The 21,278-nt window shown below is 41.6% G+C and overlaps 1 protein-coding gene across 2 annotated transcripts in view; it reads left to right on the forward strand.

Annotated features, from left to right (window-relative positions):
* PRELID2 (PRELI domain containing 2) overlaps positions 1–14,229 on the forward strand; it is a 108,023-nt gene extending 93,794 nt beyond the window's left edge. For both annotated transcript variants that reach the window (XM_075601039.1, XM_075601040.1), the window contains one exon: positions 9,918–14,229. In XM_075601039.1, coding sequence (XP_075457154.1) covers positions 9,918–9,974 — 57 coding nt within the window. In that variant the 3' untranslated portion in view covers positions 9,975–14,229. The remainder of the gene's footprint in view (positions 1–9,917) is intronic.
* The last annotated feature ends 7,049 nt before the right edge of the window (positions 14,230–21,278 follow it).

A 21,278-nucleotide genomic window follows, 5' to 3' on the forward strand; every position in this document is an offset into this window, starting at 1 on the left:
TCTCTCTCTTCCCCCCTCGCGTCTCTCTCTCCCTCTCTTCCCCCCTCGCCTCTCTCTCTTCCCCCCTCGCCTCTCTCTCTCTCTTCCCCCCCCTCGCCTCTCTCTCTTCCTCCCCTCGGCCTCTCTCTCTTCCCCCCCTCGTCTCTCTCTCTTCCCATCCCTCGCCTCTCTCTCTCTTCCCATCCCTCGCCTCTCTCTCTCTTCCCCCCCCTCGCCTCTCTCTCTCTTCCCCCCCTCGCCTCTCTCTCTCTTCCCCCCTTCGCCTCTCTCTCTCTTCCCCCCCCCTCGCCTCTCTCTCTTCCCCCCCCTCGCCTCTCTCTCTTCTCCCCTTGCCACCCTCTTACCCCTCACCCCTCTCGCCCCCCACCACTTCTCTCTTCCCCCCCTCCTTCACTTTTTTATTTGCCCCCCTTCACCTCTCTCGTCCCCCCTAAACCTATCTCTCTCCCGCCCCTCAGCCCCCTCATCTTCTACTTTACTACTTTTTTCCTATACAGATATATACACTGATAAAAATCAATGACTACAAAAATGTATCTTTTTTTCTGAAAAATTTAAAATAAGCATACATTTAGCCTATAATAGTAATAATCCCCTCAGAACAGGGCATTACTGGCCAATAATGCCCTGTTCTTCGGGGATTATTACTTAATTAACGTGTATAGACGCGGAATGAAAATTACTCTCTAATCTTTATACATTGCTCCCAACAATCTATTCTATGAGAATAACATGATGTAACGCAGTGCTCACCAGAGACAAGGCGGGACCGCGAGGCTGAGGTGGGGGTAGATATAAACGCCACCCACAGCCGCGAGTGCGCTTCTGGAAAGTAGGATAGTCGAGGTAGCCGGGTCGGGATTGGAGAGGTAAGGTTAGTCGTAATACTTGCCGAGGTCGGGGTTGGAGAGTAGCGGAACGTTGCAGGTACTATAAGCCATTGTCTGGATTGGAGAGTGGAGAGTAATCGAGGTACGTTGCCGAGGTCGGGGTTGGAGAGGTGCGGATCGTCGAGAGTAGCTGGGGTCAGGAGTAGAGAAGAGCAGAGTCCAATAGAAAGCCGGTGTCAGGAACGAAGAGTTAGGAACAACAAGAGCAAGACAAGACTTCGGAGGCAAGCAGCAGTGAACACTACATAGGTTTATGCTCAGCCAAAGTGCCATTGGCACAGCTGAGCATACATAGGAGAAGTCAACCAATGAGGTAGGGTGTGGTGTGGAGGTGTTACAGCAATGATGGCTGTTATTGGCCGCTCCGGAGTCAAGGAGAGGTGTGGGGAGGTACTGTGATGTTAGGCTGCTAGCGCGAGTCTCATGCGTGCCGATCGCACGCTGAGTCCTGATGGTGCCACCGCGTGGGTGGAGTGTGCTCGCTTGACCCGCATGACGACCGGTCCCTGAAGGAGAGGCGTCCTGGCCGGCGGGGGGAGCGGCTGAAGGTAAGCTGAGGGCGGCATCGCTCCCCCAATCCTTACACATGCAGTGTTGGACAAACGACTAGGAAGTTATTTCATATACTGTATGCGTTCCCACCCTTCAATTATCTGTTTCATTGCAGTTCACTTTATTAAATAAAGTGTGTTTTCGTGTTAATAGATATCATAATTTTTCTGATCACTTTCTGAACTGGGAATTAGAGCCAATTGCAGCACGTCTAAGATGTTTATAAATACATAGCCACTAGGTCTGTAAGAGTGTGGGTTTCTGGGGAATTTTTGTATACTTTGTTTTTGCAGTTAAACAGATGCATGTGGGCTCTGTCCTGGACCTCTTCTCTTTACACACTCTTCCTAGGTGACTTGATATCTCTAGTGTTCAAATATCACCTCTATGCTGATGACACACAAATTTACTGTTCAATCCCTGAATATTTGCTGTACAGACCAAAATCTCTGAATGTATTTCTGCTATATCATCCTGGTTAGCCCACCGCCGACTCAAACTTAACATGTCAAAAACAGAGCTCCTCCTATTTCCTCCCAAGTCTGGCCCTACTGTAGGGGACTACATTAATGTTGACAGAACTATCATACACCCAGTATCACAAGCACACGGCCTAGGTGTCACATTTGACCCCTCCCTCTCATTCTCATTCTCCTCTCACATTAACAATGAGCTAAAACCTATTGCTTTGTTTCCTCTAACATTGCAAAGATTCACCCTTTCATCTGTCGCTCTACTGCTTAAAGGCTAACACAGGTCCTCATTCTCTCCCGTCTCGACTATTGCAACCTTCTACTGTCCGGCCTTTCTGCCTCTCACCTGTATCCCCTATAATCTATCCTAAACTCTACTGCTAGAATCACTGGACTCTCTCTCCTAAATCTCTTCTGCTGAAATCCCTCTCTGGCTTCCTATAAAATCTTGTATTGCTTACAAAATTCTCCTCCCTTCTTTTAAGTCTATACACTCTGCTGCCCCTCTTTACATCTGCGCCCTAATTTCTTGGTATCCACCTGTCCGACTCTTGTCCTGCTCAAAGATGTCTTCTGTCTATCCCTTTTGTATTTACAGCCCTCTCCTGCCTAAAATTGTTCGCACTCACTACCCCACACCTCTCGAATATCGTTCCCACTCAATATCCGACTAGCATCCACTCTCTCCACCTTTAGAACCTTTTTTAAAACACACCTCTTTAACAAAGCATATGGGTAGCTCTGTTGGCTTGGACTATATATTTCATATGCACTGACCATGACCCTTTGCAGACACGCTTAAGAGAACACTCCCTCCTACAGTCTCTGTATGTTCTCCTATTTACCACATGGATTGTAAGCTCTTCTGGGTAGGGACTCCCTTTCCTATTGTTTTATGTCTGAAGCTCTAATTTCAATTATGTCGCGTGTTAGGCCTCGGCCAGGCTCCCTGCTGGCGTGCTGAGGCGCAGGGAAAGCGGGTGCTTTCCCTGGCCTTGCGGTTGCTTACCGCACGCGCTGTCAGCGGACCGTCAGGGTGCGGGCACGTCACTGGCCGGGGGCGGGCCAGTGACGTCACGGAGCTGGTTTGCCCTCATTGGGCGAACCGCTCACGTGACCGGCCTGTCGCGCCGGCAAGCGGGGAAATTTTAAATTCCCCTAAGACCTGCGCTTCCGCGTGCTTGTGGAAGCGCAGGTGAGCCCCTACTAAAGCCGCTCTAATTGCGGCTGTAGGGGCTCAGTGCTGAGCGGGAGCGCACGTCAGCACGCTTCCGCCAGCAAGCGCTAAACATGGCTGAGGCCTTACTGTTGTGAAGCACTATGTAGATAGATGGCGCTATATAAATAAAGATGTACATACACATGTATATGTTTCTCACTATTAATGTCTCAAAGTAATATGTTGTTCTGTTTGCATAGGCTTCCAAATTTTAGCAGTCAATAAGAGATGTTTAGAAAGAGTTAATAAACATACATGTTTTAATAGGATGTTCTGTATAAATTCTGTGTTTGTATGATCTATGATTTGTTTGGCTTCGGACATTTGGTCGCAGCCGTCTTGCCACGACCAAGTCTCTGCCGGGGTGACACTTTGCATAGCTTCTCCGCCACAGGACTCTGAGCCGCTGTCCATGTCACCAATCAGATAAGTTAATTTAAGTGGTTTTAACGGTTAGGGTAGGGGTTAAGGATACGGGGTTTTAGGGGATATGGGTAAAGGGTTAAGATTTTTAGGGTAGGGGTAACGTTGGTATTGGGGGTTAAAATTAGGGTTTTTAAAGATGAGGAGTAAGGTTAGGGACTTACCGTGGTGGCAAAGCAGCTGGCGGAGAGATGTCTTGGTGGCAAGTTGAGTGGCGACTGAATGCCACGACCAAATGTCTTGATTTGTATAATGTGTAGGATGTTTTCACTTGAAAAAGACCTACTAAGGTCAAAACGGTTGTTGTGTATGGCGCAATAAAATTTGAAATTTTGCAAAATCCGTGGAGCGCTGGATCCTTCTTTTTGGCAGGATATTTTCCCTTGGCATTAAATAATGCAGTAATTCTGATGTTGGATCAAAATTACTCTCAGTGGCTAATATTTTGTTTCTCTCCACTGTTCTGAACACCAAAACAGCACAGCATGAACCAGAGGTGATAACTAAAATAGATGCATATGTATATTTTTGTATATATAGTAAGTGGATATATTCCACCAATGTCCGTAGGTCTCATTGAAGTAGCTTGGGTAAAATAAAAAATCTCTCCATGACACACAAAAAGGTTTATGGAGCATTCCAAATTAAATGCACCCCTTTTTTCTGCGTGGGTGGGAACCATGGGGTCTCTGGAGCAGAAATTAATTTCCGGAGACCTTGTGCTTCCTCTGCATGTTAAAAAAGAAAAAGGGGGAAGCGTAAGAATTTGTGTCCAGGAAACGGATCCAAATAGCAGTGGGAAACCCAAAACCATGCTATAGTGAAGCACAATTGTTCTTTCTACAAATATAAATGCTGTAGTGCAGGTTGTCAATGATGAAAGCTTTTTAAGCTTTTTCTACAGATGTGGGCAGCTTAATGGGCAGGCATTATTTGTTCTACATTTCTCGTACATGTAGGCACCGTAAGTAGTGTAAATTAAGTCCCTGAAGCTTGATGGCTGGGGACTGAGAATTAAGTGTTTGAGCGCTAGTTGAAAGTATATATTGATCATCCTTTGATTTCATCATTCCTTGCTGAAAAAGTACTTCTAATGTATCCCACCTGTCATTTATCACCCCTTGCTTGGTGTATAGATTCCCCCTTTTTTTTTTTTTTTTTTTAAAACACAGAAACTGCTTTAAAGACTCTGATTTGTATTTGCGATAACAGGAAAGCAGCGTTCACCAATAGTGAAAACAATGCATTTCAGTGTAAATCAGGGATAAATCTAAATATAAGCACTGTAATAGCGAATATAGTCCATAATAGGACAAGTGAGTGTTTAAAAGTGAAAAAATTATACAATTAAAGTGTAAACTGAGTATACAGACAACCTTGGAAAAGATGCAGCATCTTCAAAAATATGTTTTCCAACATCCACAACAGCAACAAATGCAAAGCACAAACATGACTCAGGATGCATATCAAATTGCTGTGTCTGAACCTAGATTGTTCCATCTCACTATATATACACACCCAGTAGTGACATCACTAGTCACCATGACTATTATAAGAGGGGTTATGACATTCTGCTTGGTATAATTACTTGGTGACATCACTAGGCATATTCTAGAAGGTGGGTGTGGCTAGGTTCTGCCTAGTTATCCTACCCCATGTGATGGATAGAAGGAATGCATTGTAGCTATATTTGCAGTTATCCCTCTCCGGCCCTTAAGTACTGTATGAAGTATTCCCACCGGGGTGCTACACATGTAGGTATATATGGATAAATGGATGGAGATATGGATACATGGATGGATATGGAGATGGCTATATAGATACCGTATCTAAAGGAAAAAAGAGCAAGAAACACTTCTATGGCATAATAAAATGTATATATATATGTGTGTATATATATATATATATATATATATATATATATCTATGTATGTATGTATGTATATATATATATATATATATATATATATGTATGTATGTTGTATGTATATATATATATATATATATGTATGTATGTTATATGTATGTGTATATATATATATATATATATATATATATATATATATATATATATATATATTTGTATATGTATGTATATATATATACACGCATACACATATACACACACGCACACACATTTTAAGTTATGGTGGGTGAAAAAGGCAGCAAAAAAACTCCACCGTTGGCATATAGCCAATAAAGTACATCACTTGTGAGTACATTCATTCACATTTTGTTGCCTTTTTCACCCACCATAACTTAAAATGTAATTGTAAACCATCCCAGCCTAGAAAGATTGCAAAGCAAGTATAAACCAAGCTCACTCTGATGATACCTATCAAGGTTGAAACATGTCTGTGAGTGGTTTGACTTGCTTTGCTAGTCACATGCTGTGCTTAAAAGCTGTGTGAACGGCGATGCATTTGCTTAAATGGAATCCATGTGAATGGATATTCCAGGCAAAAGGTGACACATTGAGTGCTCATTTGCATGTCATTTCCTCCCAGAATCCATAACTGCAGTGGGAGCACTGTATGCTAGGAGATGACTGTGAAAGGCAGGGTTGCAGACCTGTCTAAGACATGTGAATGTGCTCACAAGTGATATTCTTTATTGTGTGTAATACAAATTAATAATCAATAAAATACTCCTCCAAGGCTCAAAAGGAGGAAGAATACACCAGGAGTACAGGAAACAGACATGGCTGTAACTGTACCCTCTATTATGTTACTGGTATATAATACAAATAGAGTGTGTATATATATATATATATATATATATATATATATATATATATATATATATATATATATACACACACACACACACACACACACACACACACACACACACACACACACACACACACACACACACACACACACACACACACACACACACACTGCTCTACTGATCCAGGATGCAAATCCAGCAATCCAATGGAAAACTAAGATAAGGAGAAAAAAACAGAGCGCCACCTCATGGTGCAATAAAGTTTTTACTCAACATAAGTCAGTGAAGACTTCCGGGTCGGACTGCTGTGGCGCCCTCCTCCCTGGCTGTCCTGCTTCGCTCGACCCGTCCAACCCCTCAGCTGCCATGCTTTGCTCTGGTTGTCCTCTGTCCTCTTCTCCCACCGCCGTCCTCTGCCACTACCCTGCTCAGCTTCTGCCGTTGTCTCCCAGGGTCCCCAATTCAATCTTGTGCACCACCCCAGTCTCAGAATAGGGCAGGGGTGTGCTGCAAACCAACAGTGGCAATTAAAGTGACAGTGGATGAATGTAAGGGGATAGCATTGGACTTGGAACATTGCTAATTGCAGACATTTCTATTGCTTCAAAAAGTTTATTGAAATGCTTGCGACATAGCCCGCTTTCTCCTATATAGTCTGTCCTGTAAGGAACTAGGCGCCACCATCCACTCTAGTGCTTCAGAGGTCTGTTCAGTCCATTCTGCATGACTTGAAGAGTATAGCACTGTAATGTTGCTAACTGCAGTCTAGGAGAAGGAACCGCAGGGTAGGGCGTATAGTTCCAATCCTTGACCTGGGTTCTGGTGCCTAGACTAACAAGAATGGTCCGGTACCAAGGTCGTGGGCTGGCTGCAGACAAGAGTAGGCGGGTCATGGTTCAGAGGTCGTGGGCCTGCAAGGGTAGTCAGGTCTGGGCAGGCAGCAGTTCTAAGATAGTCAGGATAGAAGGCCATGGTCATACAAAGGAAGTCCATAAAAAGGTTCTCCAGCTGTATACCCAGTGTTGGAGTACCTGTGAGGATTCACAAAATGTTCTGGAAGATTATTCCAGGGTTGGTGTGCTGCTGAATCACATCTTGCACAGACATCACAGATCATCCAAAACACAGTTAACTTAATCCGTGTTCTAGAATATCTGTGCTTCTCTTATGTAGCACATGTTCTCTCTCCCCCCCCCCCCCCCGCCACCCCTTCCTTCTTGGAGATTATGGCTATGCGACTGCTTGGTGTAGTTCTGGGGACAGGAGAGATCAGTTTCCCGTGATGGTGTGGGGGTACAGGGCAGACCTTTAGGGATACCTCTGGTTCTTCTCTTTGTGGTGTCAGTGTGTCCAGACATAGGGGGCTTCAGCAGTGCCTGAAGGGGGTCCCCCATGACGATCCTTAATCTCTCTACCTCTGTCCATACAGACTGCAGCATAGCTAAAGGTACAAATGAGGATGTTCTTTATTTCAGCAGCCACGGCTGGTGTTATTGCAGCGTATGCTCAAATTGAAAGGGTAGATCCATGGCTTCTGGATGGTACTGGCCTGCTGGTAATGGTGAGGCCTAACTAGATTAGGTTATGTGTTCAACCCATGAGGGGCTGAGCACGTCTCGCTCCCGGCCGGGAGGAGACGTTCTCCAACACATCCTACCCCATGCAGGGGCAGGCTCGAACGAACTGAAGGTCTCACCTCTAAGGGGCTTTACTTAAATCTATAATTTAGGCACTTCCTTCCTGTAGCTCAAAGAGGAAGGACCCAGCACATGCACCACCACTCCTATCACTCAGGAAGTCGGCATGAGGAAGGGGAACCCCCATAGGATAGCCTGTCCCTTTTTACATCTTATTAGAACTTACATGACAGGGGAAGGTAGAGAGCTACGTAGCTGGACCAGCTACTGTTCTACTTAGCCTTAAAAATGTTTGGTTCTGTGTCAGAAGAATGTGTCTGGAAAGACTTAAGAAACTAGAATTACACTTTGAAGTGTTAGTGGAAATTCATTGAGTATAATTTTTCAGAAAATCTCACTAGAAGCCTCCATTATTACTCCTTTTTATTTATATAATAGATTACGAGCTACGCTTCTTATGTATCATGTCATGTTTTGTTAATTCCTGAGTGCTTTTAATGTTTTCACATGAACATTGATTGACCCACAAGTCTTTTCATCAGTTATGAGACGCAATTGTATAATTTCAGGTTTGACAATTGATAATAAGATGCGTATATGTCTCACTGTTCTATAATCAACCTGCTTAATTGTTTAATTTTAGCTTTCATGACCGTAACATGTTATCTTTTGTTGGTCACATCAAAGCATCATTTTTGAGGGTTTCTTCTTCTTCTTTTTTTTACCCAAAATATAATCAGAAACAAAGATAGCATTAATAAATGTAAGCGAATACGAAGGCTCCTTTGTATTCACCACCATTTATTAATGCTGCAAATGTCCAAATGAAAGATACCATGCATAGTCTATAAAAGCTTTAGCTCCAAAAGTGATATTTTGATGGTCATTGTTGGTTATTATGGTATTAAATCAAAGATGATTCAATTTCATCTGTAGCATTTAGAGAAAAGCAGAGCGATTATTGATCCATAAAAAAATCTGCATTTCTCTCCTGAGATTATTTAAACATCTAAAAGCATTAAAGGATAGTCTTACGTGTTACTACATTTACTTTTTATTCCTGGTTAAATGCCTGATTTTGAAATAATTTAGGAATCTGTTTCATTCTTTCCCCAACTAAGGTATCCGCAATTTGCTCCATAATGTGAAGCAATTTTTATAGATTTTGGTCCATTTTGCTCCGACACATTATGTATAAAACTTTTAGAGTGGAGATTGATAAATGCCACCTAAACATGGTGGATTTAATTGATGGAAAACTGTACCAGGTACAGATGCAAAATGTTATCCATGGCCTAATACTAGGTTATCGCTCTCTAACTTCTATACCCACTCCACAAATCTCTTACTGGCATAAGTGGAGCAAAATGACCCCTTAAAGCACATATTGAACTAAAGTGACAGAGTAAAAATGACGTAGTATATATAATTTTTGGAGTAATACTTCAGTTTGGATAGTAGGACACTGTCTGTGCTATTTCATAAGGCACTTTCTGGAATGGGAGAATGGGAGAACACCACCTGGCTCATTAATGTGAACAGGCGGTATGTAAAGTGGCTTCTGGTGCAGAAAATATAGGCCACAGCATTCTTTGGCCTTGAATAACTATCGTGAAAATGATTAGTAAAAATGCAGCAAGTTATTTGCTTTAGCTTTTTGTTTCTTATAAAAAGGTAAATTTGATGGAAAAAGAAATAAGGCAAATGAAACGGTCTTAACAGAATTAATGATGTGCAAATATATATTTTTATGTCTGTGTGGGTTTCAGATACACACTGACACACACAGCCGCCAACATGGTAGGTGGAGAGCCAAAAGAGCGCTCTACTGTTGACGCCGTAAATATTAAGGTGTGTGTGTGTGTGTGTGTGTCAGTCTATGTCTCCTGGAAGATCATTGGGGAGGCCTTTATCCATACACCTACAACTGCATAAAGCTTACTTAATGGAAGTTTAGAATTCTAACAGTTTACATTTTTTTTTTCCACAGAGCATTTTAATAATGGAAACCATTCTGCAGGAACGATGTGGCTGTCCTTTCTCTTAACAATGGACTACTAGTACAGTGGCGAATTATGTACAAACTGAAAAGAAGACCGTAAACACTCTTAATCACTTGTCAAGGCGCAGAGATGTTTTTTATGTGTAACACTCGAGGAAAAAGTCAGCCAGTGAGTTTTCTAAATTGGCTGTACAACCCCTGACTTATTTTCTCCTACACAGCTATTGTACCAATTCAGAAGTGAGTTGGAGAGTGCAATGAAAATATAATTATGTTTAGAATGTACATTTCATCCAGTGTGTTGGACCATTCCAATAATTCAAACAATGATGGATTGCTTTACAAGACAGGATACTTCCCGGACGTAAAGAATAATAGTCACATTCAGCTGTTAGCTTCTCATTAAATACTTTTTCTGCCCAAGAGGAGTATTGCGATACATGAAAAATATGTTGTTTATACGCAGATAAAATATTTTACTAGAGGCTTGGGACATTGCAAGAGAACTGAGAAAAGTCAGTGAATGCACCCAGAACATGGAGATGTAAACCTAGAGACATGAATTTTGTTTTGCCTCAAATAAAGATGGTTGTCCAATCAATTTTAAAAGCAGACGACCAAGGAAGTAAACATTATACTTGTGAAAAAATTAAGACAATTTTGTACAGCATCAAGAAACCTTTTACAATTCTATGTACTGCAATCAGTCTAGACATTAATATGGGCTACTGAACCGTGTGGCCCGAAAAATGGTTTGCCTTTAAGGATAACGCCTTCTCTGTCTTACACATTTGGCCTGAGTGAGTTCAAGATTATTACAAATTTGAAAGAAGAAAAAAACAAGTGTCTTCCCACCGATTTTTATTGGGCATCATGTATGATTTAGGCCATAGTTTGACTGTAGTGAGGTTATGTAAAACTAAAGTGACTAGACAAGTTTGCATCAATTCAAGATGCATAATTTTTTAGTCTGTTTACTTCAAATGTAAGAAAAGTTTTATGCAAGCTAAATAATGCCACCAAATGTAAATCACTGATACACTAACAAAATACGACTCAGGGTAAAAATGTAAATCTCCTAATCCTATGTCTACAACTACAGTACTTTCAAGCATATTCTAATACATACATTTGTACCTACCATCTATTTTTAGTGACTTAAATAGGCCTGTGACATTTTCTTGAAAAGAACAGCAAAAATGGTCAATGTACAATTGCCAAGCAATATATTGCCAATAATACAGTTAAATGATGGTATTGCAGTATAGAAGCAATGGTATGGTCCATTTAGGGAACATGTGAAAGGATTTTATGTATATGCTTTTGTATCTGCAATGCAATTTGTCCAAAAAGGTTTATGTGAAAAGTGACGCATTCAAATACATTTTTATTTCACCATATTTCTTAACAGGCTAATACATCATTATCACATTGTTAGTAAAGTGCTAAACTATTGTTGAAGAAAAAAAATATTCTCTACCCACTATGGCAACCTATAAGCATGACCAGCCTTTTCAATTGTGCATCTTGCGTACAGAGGCCCATATTAACTAAAGGGTGCTAATCTTCAGCACAACCTGACTCCCGCATTGGAGATAGGATGTGCTGAAGCTTAGCACCTTTTTGTTAATATGGGCTAGAGCGCGTAGAAGATCATTTTCAGATCTACAAAGTCCATCCCCGTCAATAGGCCAGATTCCATAAACTCCAAAGGCGAGTGTTATCACGAAAAGGTGATGACCGGTTCACTGTATTAAATATTCAAATTATCACTGCAAGCGTTGTAGACAGGGTGAAGTAGCTGCATGAAGAGCCATGTAAATTAAGTATACATATCAGTAAGATCTGAACAGTGATCGTCACTGGGCCACATGAAAATATGTTCTCATTTTATTTACCTGCCATACTACAGTGAAATAAAATGCGAAGCTGCCTGGATCAGTGGTTTCCTACCTCTTAAGAACTTCAGAACCATTGAAAATATGTTTTGTGTTTGCGGGAAACCCCAGACTATGTACATAAAATACTATTGCAGTAGTAGGGCTTATATATTTTTTAAATATACTAACTGTTTTGTATAGTATATATAATTATAGTAATAACACTTACCTTTTTTTTTTATTATGGAAGGAAAAAATGTCAGAAAATATCATCGTAAAATGTCCCCTACTACTCCGTTTTCCTCTGAAGATCCCTAGTAATGTTCCATGAAGCCCAAGGGACCCACAGAACACAAGTTGAAAATCACTGACTTCTATAAACTCTTCACACAATGCTTTCGCACTGCTTATGTGATACTGTTTCATATACTGAAGAGCTGAATAACGTACTGAAAGTATGTAATAGGAAAAGGAATGGAATCGCAGTCACATTCTGTAGATCAGCACTCTCACTATAAGACAGGTGGTACACAGCACAATCACTTGCACAACTGTAGGACAACAGAAAGACAGTCACTCAAAAGGGCAATGGAAAAAAATCACAAAAATAATTGCTTTTCCACAAAACTCTGTAATTCTTGTTTCAGTATATCCCTCACTACCTATGTGGTTTTGGAAAATGACTGTGTATATATGGCACTCTGTATTTACAAACCCTGTGAGATTTTCCTCTGATTTGAAAAAAAAATGTCACAGCTCTGGAGAATTTGTCTCCAAGCATTTTTCACAATCCTGGTATATGCAAATGAGAATGTTATTACATTTCACTAATACATATATAATTTTGATTGGATTCTTTAAAAAAAAATAGAAATGTACAACATATCACTGCAACACCCATGTTTTGAAGTGCATTCAAGCTGGCCCAATGTAGTTAATGGTTAAAAACAAAAAACACAACTAAGCAATGCATTGCTGACCCCCCTCTGACAGAAACGAGATTAAAATGGGTCATTCCAAATGGATATCTTCCTAGCGTGTGTGTGTATGGTATGTATGTATGGTATGTATGTATGTGTATATATATATATATATATATATATATATATATATATATATATATATATATATATCTCAAATGGAAATATTCCTGTATGCTCATTTGCATGTCTTAGACAGGTCTGCAACCGTGCCTTTCACCATCATCACCCAGCACATATAATCTGAACACCCATACACCCCTCATGTTTTTAGTATATAGGATAATACATCTGTTAAAGGTAATATTTGTCATGACCGTGTGTCCTGCATTGATTCCATATAACGTTTAGGTGTAGCACAACTGAGCTCTCTATCTGCACTGTGATTAACAGGCTACATATATATAAAGTTCCTCCATAAACACAAACTCAGATCCCTGCTATTCAGTCAAAAATGGAATCGGAGTAGAACATTATGAAGTGTTCATAATAATTTAAACAACTCCCATATTATAGCTTTCTAGACCGTGTTAATACAATATTTATGCATTATGTCGCTGCTATAAATGAAGCCTGCGACATCTGATTTATATTACGTTTATGGTAATCTCTGTAGGTAGCACTAACGATACATCATGTATTTATTTTGCTCCATCTTTTCTTTTACTTCTACAGTATATATTTTGTAAAACTTGACTGAACCCCTCCTCTCCCAAAGGGACGTTCTATGTGCTCGGCTTCACAATGGACTAAAGTCTCCTTTGCCAGTGAAGGGGTTAAGAAGATGTCGCTTTCTTTATCCAAAGCATCATACTTAAAATGTTTGTGGCAATACATTCTCTAGTGATCACCTGTATTTTTACCAGGAATATGCATATTTTTATCAGATTTATAAAATTGTTTTTTTTCTAACCAGCGGCATATAGTTTTTAGCTTTTGATAATTTGAAAAATGTTTACACACTTTCATGTATAGCGGGAAGCAGTAAGAATAAAGTTGAATACCATGCACTGCAATAAACAAGCTTCAAGACTATTGTTGTTCGTTTTGAATGTGGACTCAGGACTGATTAGACTTTGTCAAGAAGTCCATACGCATTTATTTTTGGAAACATATTTAAAAATATACGGTATCAACTTTGCCACAATTGCATCAGCTAGTGATATAGGAAAATATTTTATATAGTAAATCCCAAATAAAAAAGTGTGCTTGATGATCATGTGCTATTATACATCTAGCAACATTCTTGGTCATCACTTCTTTTACTTTTTATCGATTTTTGATCCTTCAAATCTGAGCCTCATGTATGTGTATGGAATATAAAACAAAAGTTTGAAACTATCCTACTATCGATGCAATGCTAAAAGTCTTAATATTAATTATTTGGGGTGCGATGTGATAGTAATATACCTTCTGTTAATAAATAGTCCCATAAATATTTATTTTGCTGTGAAATCTGTGTATGTGAATACAGGTATATATTCAGAATAAAAGGTACAGCGCACCAAGGGTAAGTGGAAGTAAGTATAATATAAAAACACAAAGTATCTAAAACTTGCAATTCTAAACAGGACAAGTCGTTTGATTCATGGAAGTCCCGCTGTCTGGCGAGGTGATACAACGAAGACCCTGTGCACTGAGTCCCAAGATCAAATCACATGTTAAGTGTAATGATATTATTAGGAACATCACTCTTAAGGAGAGAGAAAGTTATCTTCCGGAGTTGAGATATTGATTTAATATATGCTAATTATTATTATTGGATTGTAATCATCGTTCATGATCACATGATTATTTAAAGATTATATCAAGCATTCACTTTATACATGGTATATTTAGTATATATGATCAATTTATTCAGCACTTTATAGCTTGTGGTCTATTATCTTCACTTTGTTACTTGTTTTTTTTTATGTCCATTTATATGCATAGCATGGTCTTAAGTGTGATGATATTATTAGGAACCTGTGTTTTGAATTAAATATGTGCTGTGGGAATATATAGGGGTGGAAGTTCGTTTGACGTTTTCTTCAAAGCGTTTTGCGTCAGAGCAGACTATTCACTTAGGACCGGAGGCGTGCAGGTTGATCCAGGGACCCAGTGTCAAGCGATTTGTCCAGTTCTGAATTGTAAGTTTTAGCTACTTTGTATTTTTAGATTATACTTCCATTTGCCCTTGGTGCGCTGTCTTTTTCTTCTCGTTGTCTTGAGATGAGGCTGGGTCTGTCTCCCTGGTGAGTGAGCAGAGCACTCGCACAAGATCACTAGCAGCAGACAAGCGTAAGTTTTCTTTAATGTTTGAATCCAGCCATGAGAAACAGTAAAGAAGTCTAGCCCATGCAGATATATATATATATATATATATATATCTCAAAAATGAATAGACGATACCGTTCTGTGGCTAACTAAATGCTTTTATTTGTGCGAGCTTTCTAGATACACTGATCTCTTCTTCCGGCGGTGTATCTCGAAAGCTCGCACAAATAAAAGCATTTCGTTAGCCACAGAATGGTATTGTCTATTTATTTTTGATTATTGAAGCTCCGCTAACATGGTACTGATACCCCTTTGTGTGTGTGTGTGTGTGTGTGTGTGTGTGTGTGTGTGTGTGTGTGTGTATATATATGTGTATATATGTGTATGGCTCCAACATATTTGCATCACAGTACAATGTGGTGGGAGGACAATAACATTGTATGACAAATGAGTGCATATGTTTAGACAAACCGACAATAGGAAATAGACCCCTAGCACAAGGAGCTTACAATTTAGGAGGGGAGGGAAGTCACAAGGAATAGTATGTGTGCGTTTTTTGGGGGCAAGGGTTTGGCTTTCAACATCAGGACTCTGAATATGCAGATCTAGGATGAAAGAAAGGTAAAAGTCAGGAGCATGTTTGATAGCTCTCCTTGAAAAAGTGTATTTCATTAACCTTTACATACAGTAAGTATGTGGGGGAGAGTCTGATTGATTGTGCATGGTAGAGAATTCCCAGAGATTGGGTGCAGCAAGTGTCGGCGGCCAAAGTGAGAGGGAGTAATAAGGGAGGTAGAGAAACGTAGATCAAGAGCAGAACATAGACTGCGTGTAGCAGAGCATTTAGAAATTAGGTAAAAGATTTAGAGGAGCGGTGTTATAGCCTTGTAGGTGAGCACAAGTGTCGAATGTGAGACTGCAGGGTATGGGTGGCCAATGTTCGGACTTGCTCAATGGTGCAACTTAGGAGTGGTTGGAGGTAAAGAAGCCTGGCAGCCACATTTAAAAAGACAGAATAATTAGAAGGATGTTGCAGTAGTCTAGTCGGGATATAAGTGCGGAAGAAGATTGGTTTGTTCTGTGAGGAAGGGATGTATTTTAGAAATATTGCAGAAGTAAAACAACATGATTTGGAGAGGTGCGGGATGAAGGGAGTCCAGATAGCCCAAAATAGATGCCTAGGTGACAATCTGGATTATTTTTGAGTCCTCTATTGCAAGGGAAGAATGCGATATAGATGTAGAGTTAGGAGTGAAAATGAGAAGTTACGTTTAAGATAATGATTGGACATCCATGAGCAGAAAGACACCTAATAATACAATGCTGGAGGGAAGGAGAAAGGTCAGGAGAGGTAGATTTGGGTATCATCAACCTAGAGGTTGGAGTTAGCTACAAGAAGCATAAATGGAGCATAAATGGAGATGAGTAGAGGTCCTAAAACAGAGCCCTGGGATACACCAACTGTGAGTGGGAGTAAAGAGGAACATGTGCCAGCAACGGTGTAACAGTGTGGTCAGATAGGTACAATGTATGGCAGTGTCACGGATGCCAATAGAATGGAGTGTGTGCAGAAGGAAGGGATGATCAAACGTATCAAAAGCAGCAGAAAGGTCCAAAAGAACAAGTAAGCACTGCCCTTGTGATCTGGCTTTGAGTAGATCATTAGTGACTTTTGTTAGGGCAGTGCAGTGGGTAGCATGGTATCCAGACTGCAGTGTGTCAAGGAGAAAGAAGAGAGAAAGTCCAGCATGCTGTTTAAAAAAAAAATGGATGCAAATGGCAGAAGGGGGATAAGATGGTAGCTAGAAGGGAAGGTATGAGCGGGATGTTTCATCAGGGTTGGTGTGACAGAAGCATGCTTGAAGAATGAAGGAAATTAGTCTGTATCCACAGAGAATGAAGAGATGAGTTTGTGTTGGAATAATTGCGGTGGAGTGTCAGCAGAGACGATCTGAGGGGATTGGATCGAGAGTGCAGGTTTTGGAGAGGGATAAAGAGAAAAGACCGGAGACTCTCCTCAGTAACTGGTTGGAAGCAGCTGGGAATTGCTTTGGGAGCATGGTGGGAACTGTTTTTCATAGATGGGGCTGGACAAGATGCTTTAAAGTGGTTAGCGAGGTATTGAGCTGTAAGGGAAGTAGTGGGAACAGGTGTGGGTGGGCAAAGGAAAGAGTTCAAAGTGGAAACCAGGCATTGTGGATTGGGGGACATACTGTAGTAGATAGGAGGGAGTTTTATTTAGGAAGGGATTGGGCAACATAGGTAGAAATAAAGGATTTGTAGTGTGAAAAATTGCTGCAGAGCATGATTTCCTCCATTAGTATTCAGGACTGCACGAGCATCTCTGTGGGTATTGTGTTTTGCTGATCTGCCATGGTTGAGGGTTGATGGGATGGTAGCAACGAGTTGTGCCAGTAGCAATCTGGCTAGGGCAAATGAGAATTGTATTATAGGGAGGTGGGATGATCTGGGCAGAAGAGGGTGGTTAGAGGAGAGAGGAGGGTTTGCAGTGAGGTATAAAGCTGAGAAACATATGTAAGTTTCGTTAGGTATGAGAAGAGTTGGTGGGGAGGTGTAGGTAGGAAGTAGAGTGAGAGAAAAAGAGATGGTGAGTTAGAGAAATTCAAGAAGGAGCAGAGGTGAGAAAACAAGGTCAATTGAGTGTCCATCACGAGGCATGGGAGAGCTGGTCCACTGGGAGAGACCTAAAGATTGGTTAAGAGTAGATGAGAGGCAGCTGGAGCATTCAAATTCTCATTTGTAATGAAGTCCCCTAAAATGAGAGTAGGGGAGTCGGAAAAGAGAAAGTGTGGAAGCCAGGCAGCAAAACTGTCTAGGAACTGGGAGGTAAGTCCAGGAGTCAGTAGTTAACCACAACATGGAGAGACGGGGGAAAATATGGATGTATAAGGTTTATAAATAATCTGCTCTTGTCGATCCGCTGCTAGATGAAACTTGCCCAATTGTGTGTGTGCGAGCACACACATGCACTCTTTTCAGGAAACCAGGGACCCCTTTAGTTTTTCATCATATCTTATTTATGTCTCGCTTAATTCCCATGAAAATGTGCACAATTGTAGGTCTGTTATGTAGATTAACACTATAAAAAAGCACAATGTAGACAACTGATGTTAACTAAATTTATGTCACAGTATTATGTCAACAATTACCAGATACACTGCGGTAGGTTCATGTTCAACTTCAATGTTCTCAGATTTCTCTATTTCCTCCTTTCCTCTCTCTGACCATCATCTCATCAAATTTTCTCTGCTCCACCTCCATCAACCCCTGTTTCATCAGAGACATGAGCTCTAATAACCTACCAGCTTTCATCAGAGACATGAGCTCTAATAACCTACCAGCTTTTTATTCCACTTCGTGCTCCTCCCTCTCCTCCTTCTCCCTCTGTTCTGCTCCAGACTGACAACCTGGTCAAGAACTACAACATCTAACCCTATCCTCTCGTGATCTACATGCCCCTCTTTTTCGTTACCGTTTTTGCCTTTCTAACCCCAGACCTTGGCTAAATTGCCACACGCATGCTGCGTGCCTGCACTCGTTCCTCTGAACGCCTCTGGAGGAAATCTCATACTCTTGCAGACTTCCTTCACTTCAAATTTATCCTATCCTGCTTCAACTCTGCCCTCTCCCAAGCTAAACAGACCTATTTTTCTTCACTAATCAACACGCACAAGTCTAACCCACTCTGACACTTCTGTCTTTGACTTTACTCCGACCACCATCTGCTACCTCAATTTCACCTCAGGACTTTGACTATTTTGAGACAAAGGTGGAATCCATACGTCAAGGCATCCCCTCTGTATCCTCCCATCCTACACCTCTTCCTAATTCTCCAGCCTTCCTTAATTCTTTTTTCCGCTGTCACAAAGGAGGATGTTTCGCTGCTGATCTCTTCTCCATCTACCACTTGCCCTTTTGACCCCATTCCCTCCCATCTCCTAAAACCTCTTGCTCCTATTCTAATCCCTATGCTCTCACATTTTAAACTCCTCCCTCTACTCTGCTACCTTTCCCTTCTTCAAACATGCAACAGTTATACCATTGCTCAAAAACAGCAAGCTTGACCTTGCCTGTCTCTAGCAATGTTCTGTTTCCCTCCTGCCTTTTGCCTCCAAACTCCATCGCCTTGTATTGTCTCGATTGCTCCATTTTCTCACCTATTCTCTCTTAGACCCTCTACAATCTGATTTCCGCACTGCTCACTCCACTGAAACAGCCCTCACTAAACTAATTAATGACCTCCATGCTGTCAGACAGTGGTCACTACATTCTGCTCATAGTGCTCAACCACTGCACCCTTTGACTCTTCTCCTTCACATTCTCTTGGTATCCGTAACAAAGCTCTTTCCTGAATTTCCTCTTACCTCTCACATCATACTTTAATTGTATTGTTTACTAACTCCTCTTCTGTCGATCTCTCTGTGGGGGTACCCCAGGGGTTTGTCCTGGGACCTCTTTTCTCTTTACACGCACACACTATAGGTGATCTTGTAGCAAAGTGGCAAATATTTCTGATCGTTTTTGCATTTTACACTTGACAGTAGTTCTAGAATACAGTTGCTAAAATTTGCTAGTTTTGATAATTTTGCCCTACCACACAGATTTGCAGAGCCAAAATCAAATTGAAAAAAGTCTTCATCCCACAGTTTGGACAGGCAATACAGGGATTTTAGAGTATGGTATAATGCAAAAACTGCTCTTTTTGCTCTGATTTGCGCTTATTTAATGAAATAAGCCCCTTTTTCAATGGATATGTCTACTTTGCCTTCAATTCAAATCATTTTATTCTCGAAGCAGGAACAATATTTTTGTAGAACATAATTGTGTATAGCTAATAAAGTGCAAGATTAGCAGTGCCTGAGGAGATTTCTCTGTATTCACAAATTTATAAATGCAAAAAGATTCTCATTTACATGCCTTTTCACATCAAAAGTGTTTATTTGATTTCTCACAAGCTACATTTTTAAATCTTGCCATCCTTGGATAAGTAACACGTTTGCTGGCTTTTCTCTGTAAATTGTTATCTTGCATAGTAGCGTTACTACCACCCGGGCACAATCTGGGTAAAGCTGGGCAAATTTTTTTGGTGTAATTGGATAGGCCCCCCAAAGGGAGTCGGGGCCTTCCCTCCAGACTCGAGATGAACACCCTCAAGCAGTTAGAGGCCCCACGCTCTTCCCCACAGCTATTAAACTGATTTACAGAGGCCCTGTTCTCTGCTCTGGCAGACTGCAGGTCTGCTCCATCGAGGTCACAGCATCATAGCTCCGCGTTGTCATGGCAACGTGGCATGTGCCGAAGCAACGTCGCGGGATGAGGGCAGGTAGATAAATGACCTACCCGGGTAAGTGAATTGCCCCTTACACTGAAGTTATGCCACTGATCTTGCACCTTCTTGCCACAAGAAAACATCTTGGAGAGATTTCCTCATTTGCAAACAAAGTGTACATATTTTGGGGTGGGAGATGCTGCACCTAGGGAACGCTCCGATAACGGAGGTTCCGCGCAAGAGGGAGCCGCCATGTTTAGGTTGGCGCCGGCGCAGAACTGGCCTGGCAGAAGGTTGCGAATGCGCAGACAAGGGGAGCAAAGCCCGCGAATTAGGAGAGCTCAGATAGGAGCGGGGTTAGGGAACTACGGGTCCCAGCAGCCCCGCGGTACCCCGTGACGCACGAGGGCCAATCGGGTACGAGGAAGGGAGGAAAAGGAAGTGTTGGGGCAGAGCTAGCTGTACGAGGAAGGAGAAGGAGATCCGGTGTAGGGAGGCCGTCCGCCCCTACCTAGGCCGCATGCCCTAGGCCCAGAGTCCCAGTAGTGTGAAGCTGAGCTAGGGACTGGCCATAGACAGTAAGGGAATCCGGAACCTGTTTACACGATCGCTACCAGGACAGTTCTAAGTCCGCGGGAGGTCTGGGATCAGGCCCCGCTACCAAGTCGCAGCGTGTCTAGGTGGGATTGCCCTGGACACTTACGGGTGACGTCATCTACGCCCACACTGATCCTTTGTGAAGATAGTTGCAGAACCGAGTACTGGAGTGCCCGGCAGGTAAACTTCAAGTGCACCAATGGTACCATCATTCACTCAGGACACGTGGCTGCGCAATCACATACATATACATTCACTGGCTCACTTGAGGGTGGGGGACTTATTCCAAAAGGGAACTGGACACGGGGTAGGATCACTCGGTGAAGGGAGAGGGAGCGTTCGGCAG

The sequence above is a fragment of the Ascaphus truei genome, chromosome 5, assembly GCF_040206685.1.
Source record: "Ascaphus truei isolate aAscTru1 chromosome 5, aAscTru1.hap1, whole genome shotgun sequence".
Classification (NCBI taxonomy): Eukaryota; Metazoa; Chordata; class Amphibia; order Anura; family Ascaphidae; genus Ascaphus; species Ascaphus truei.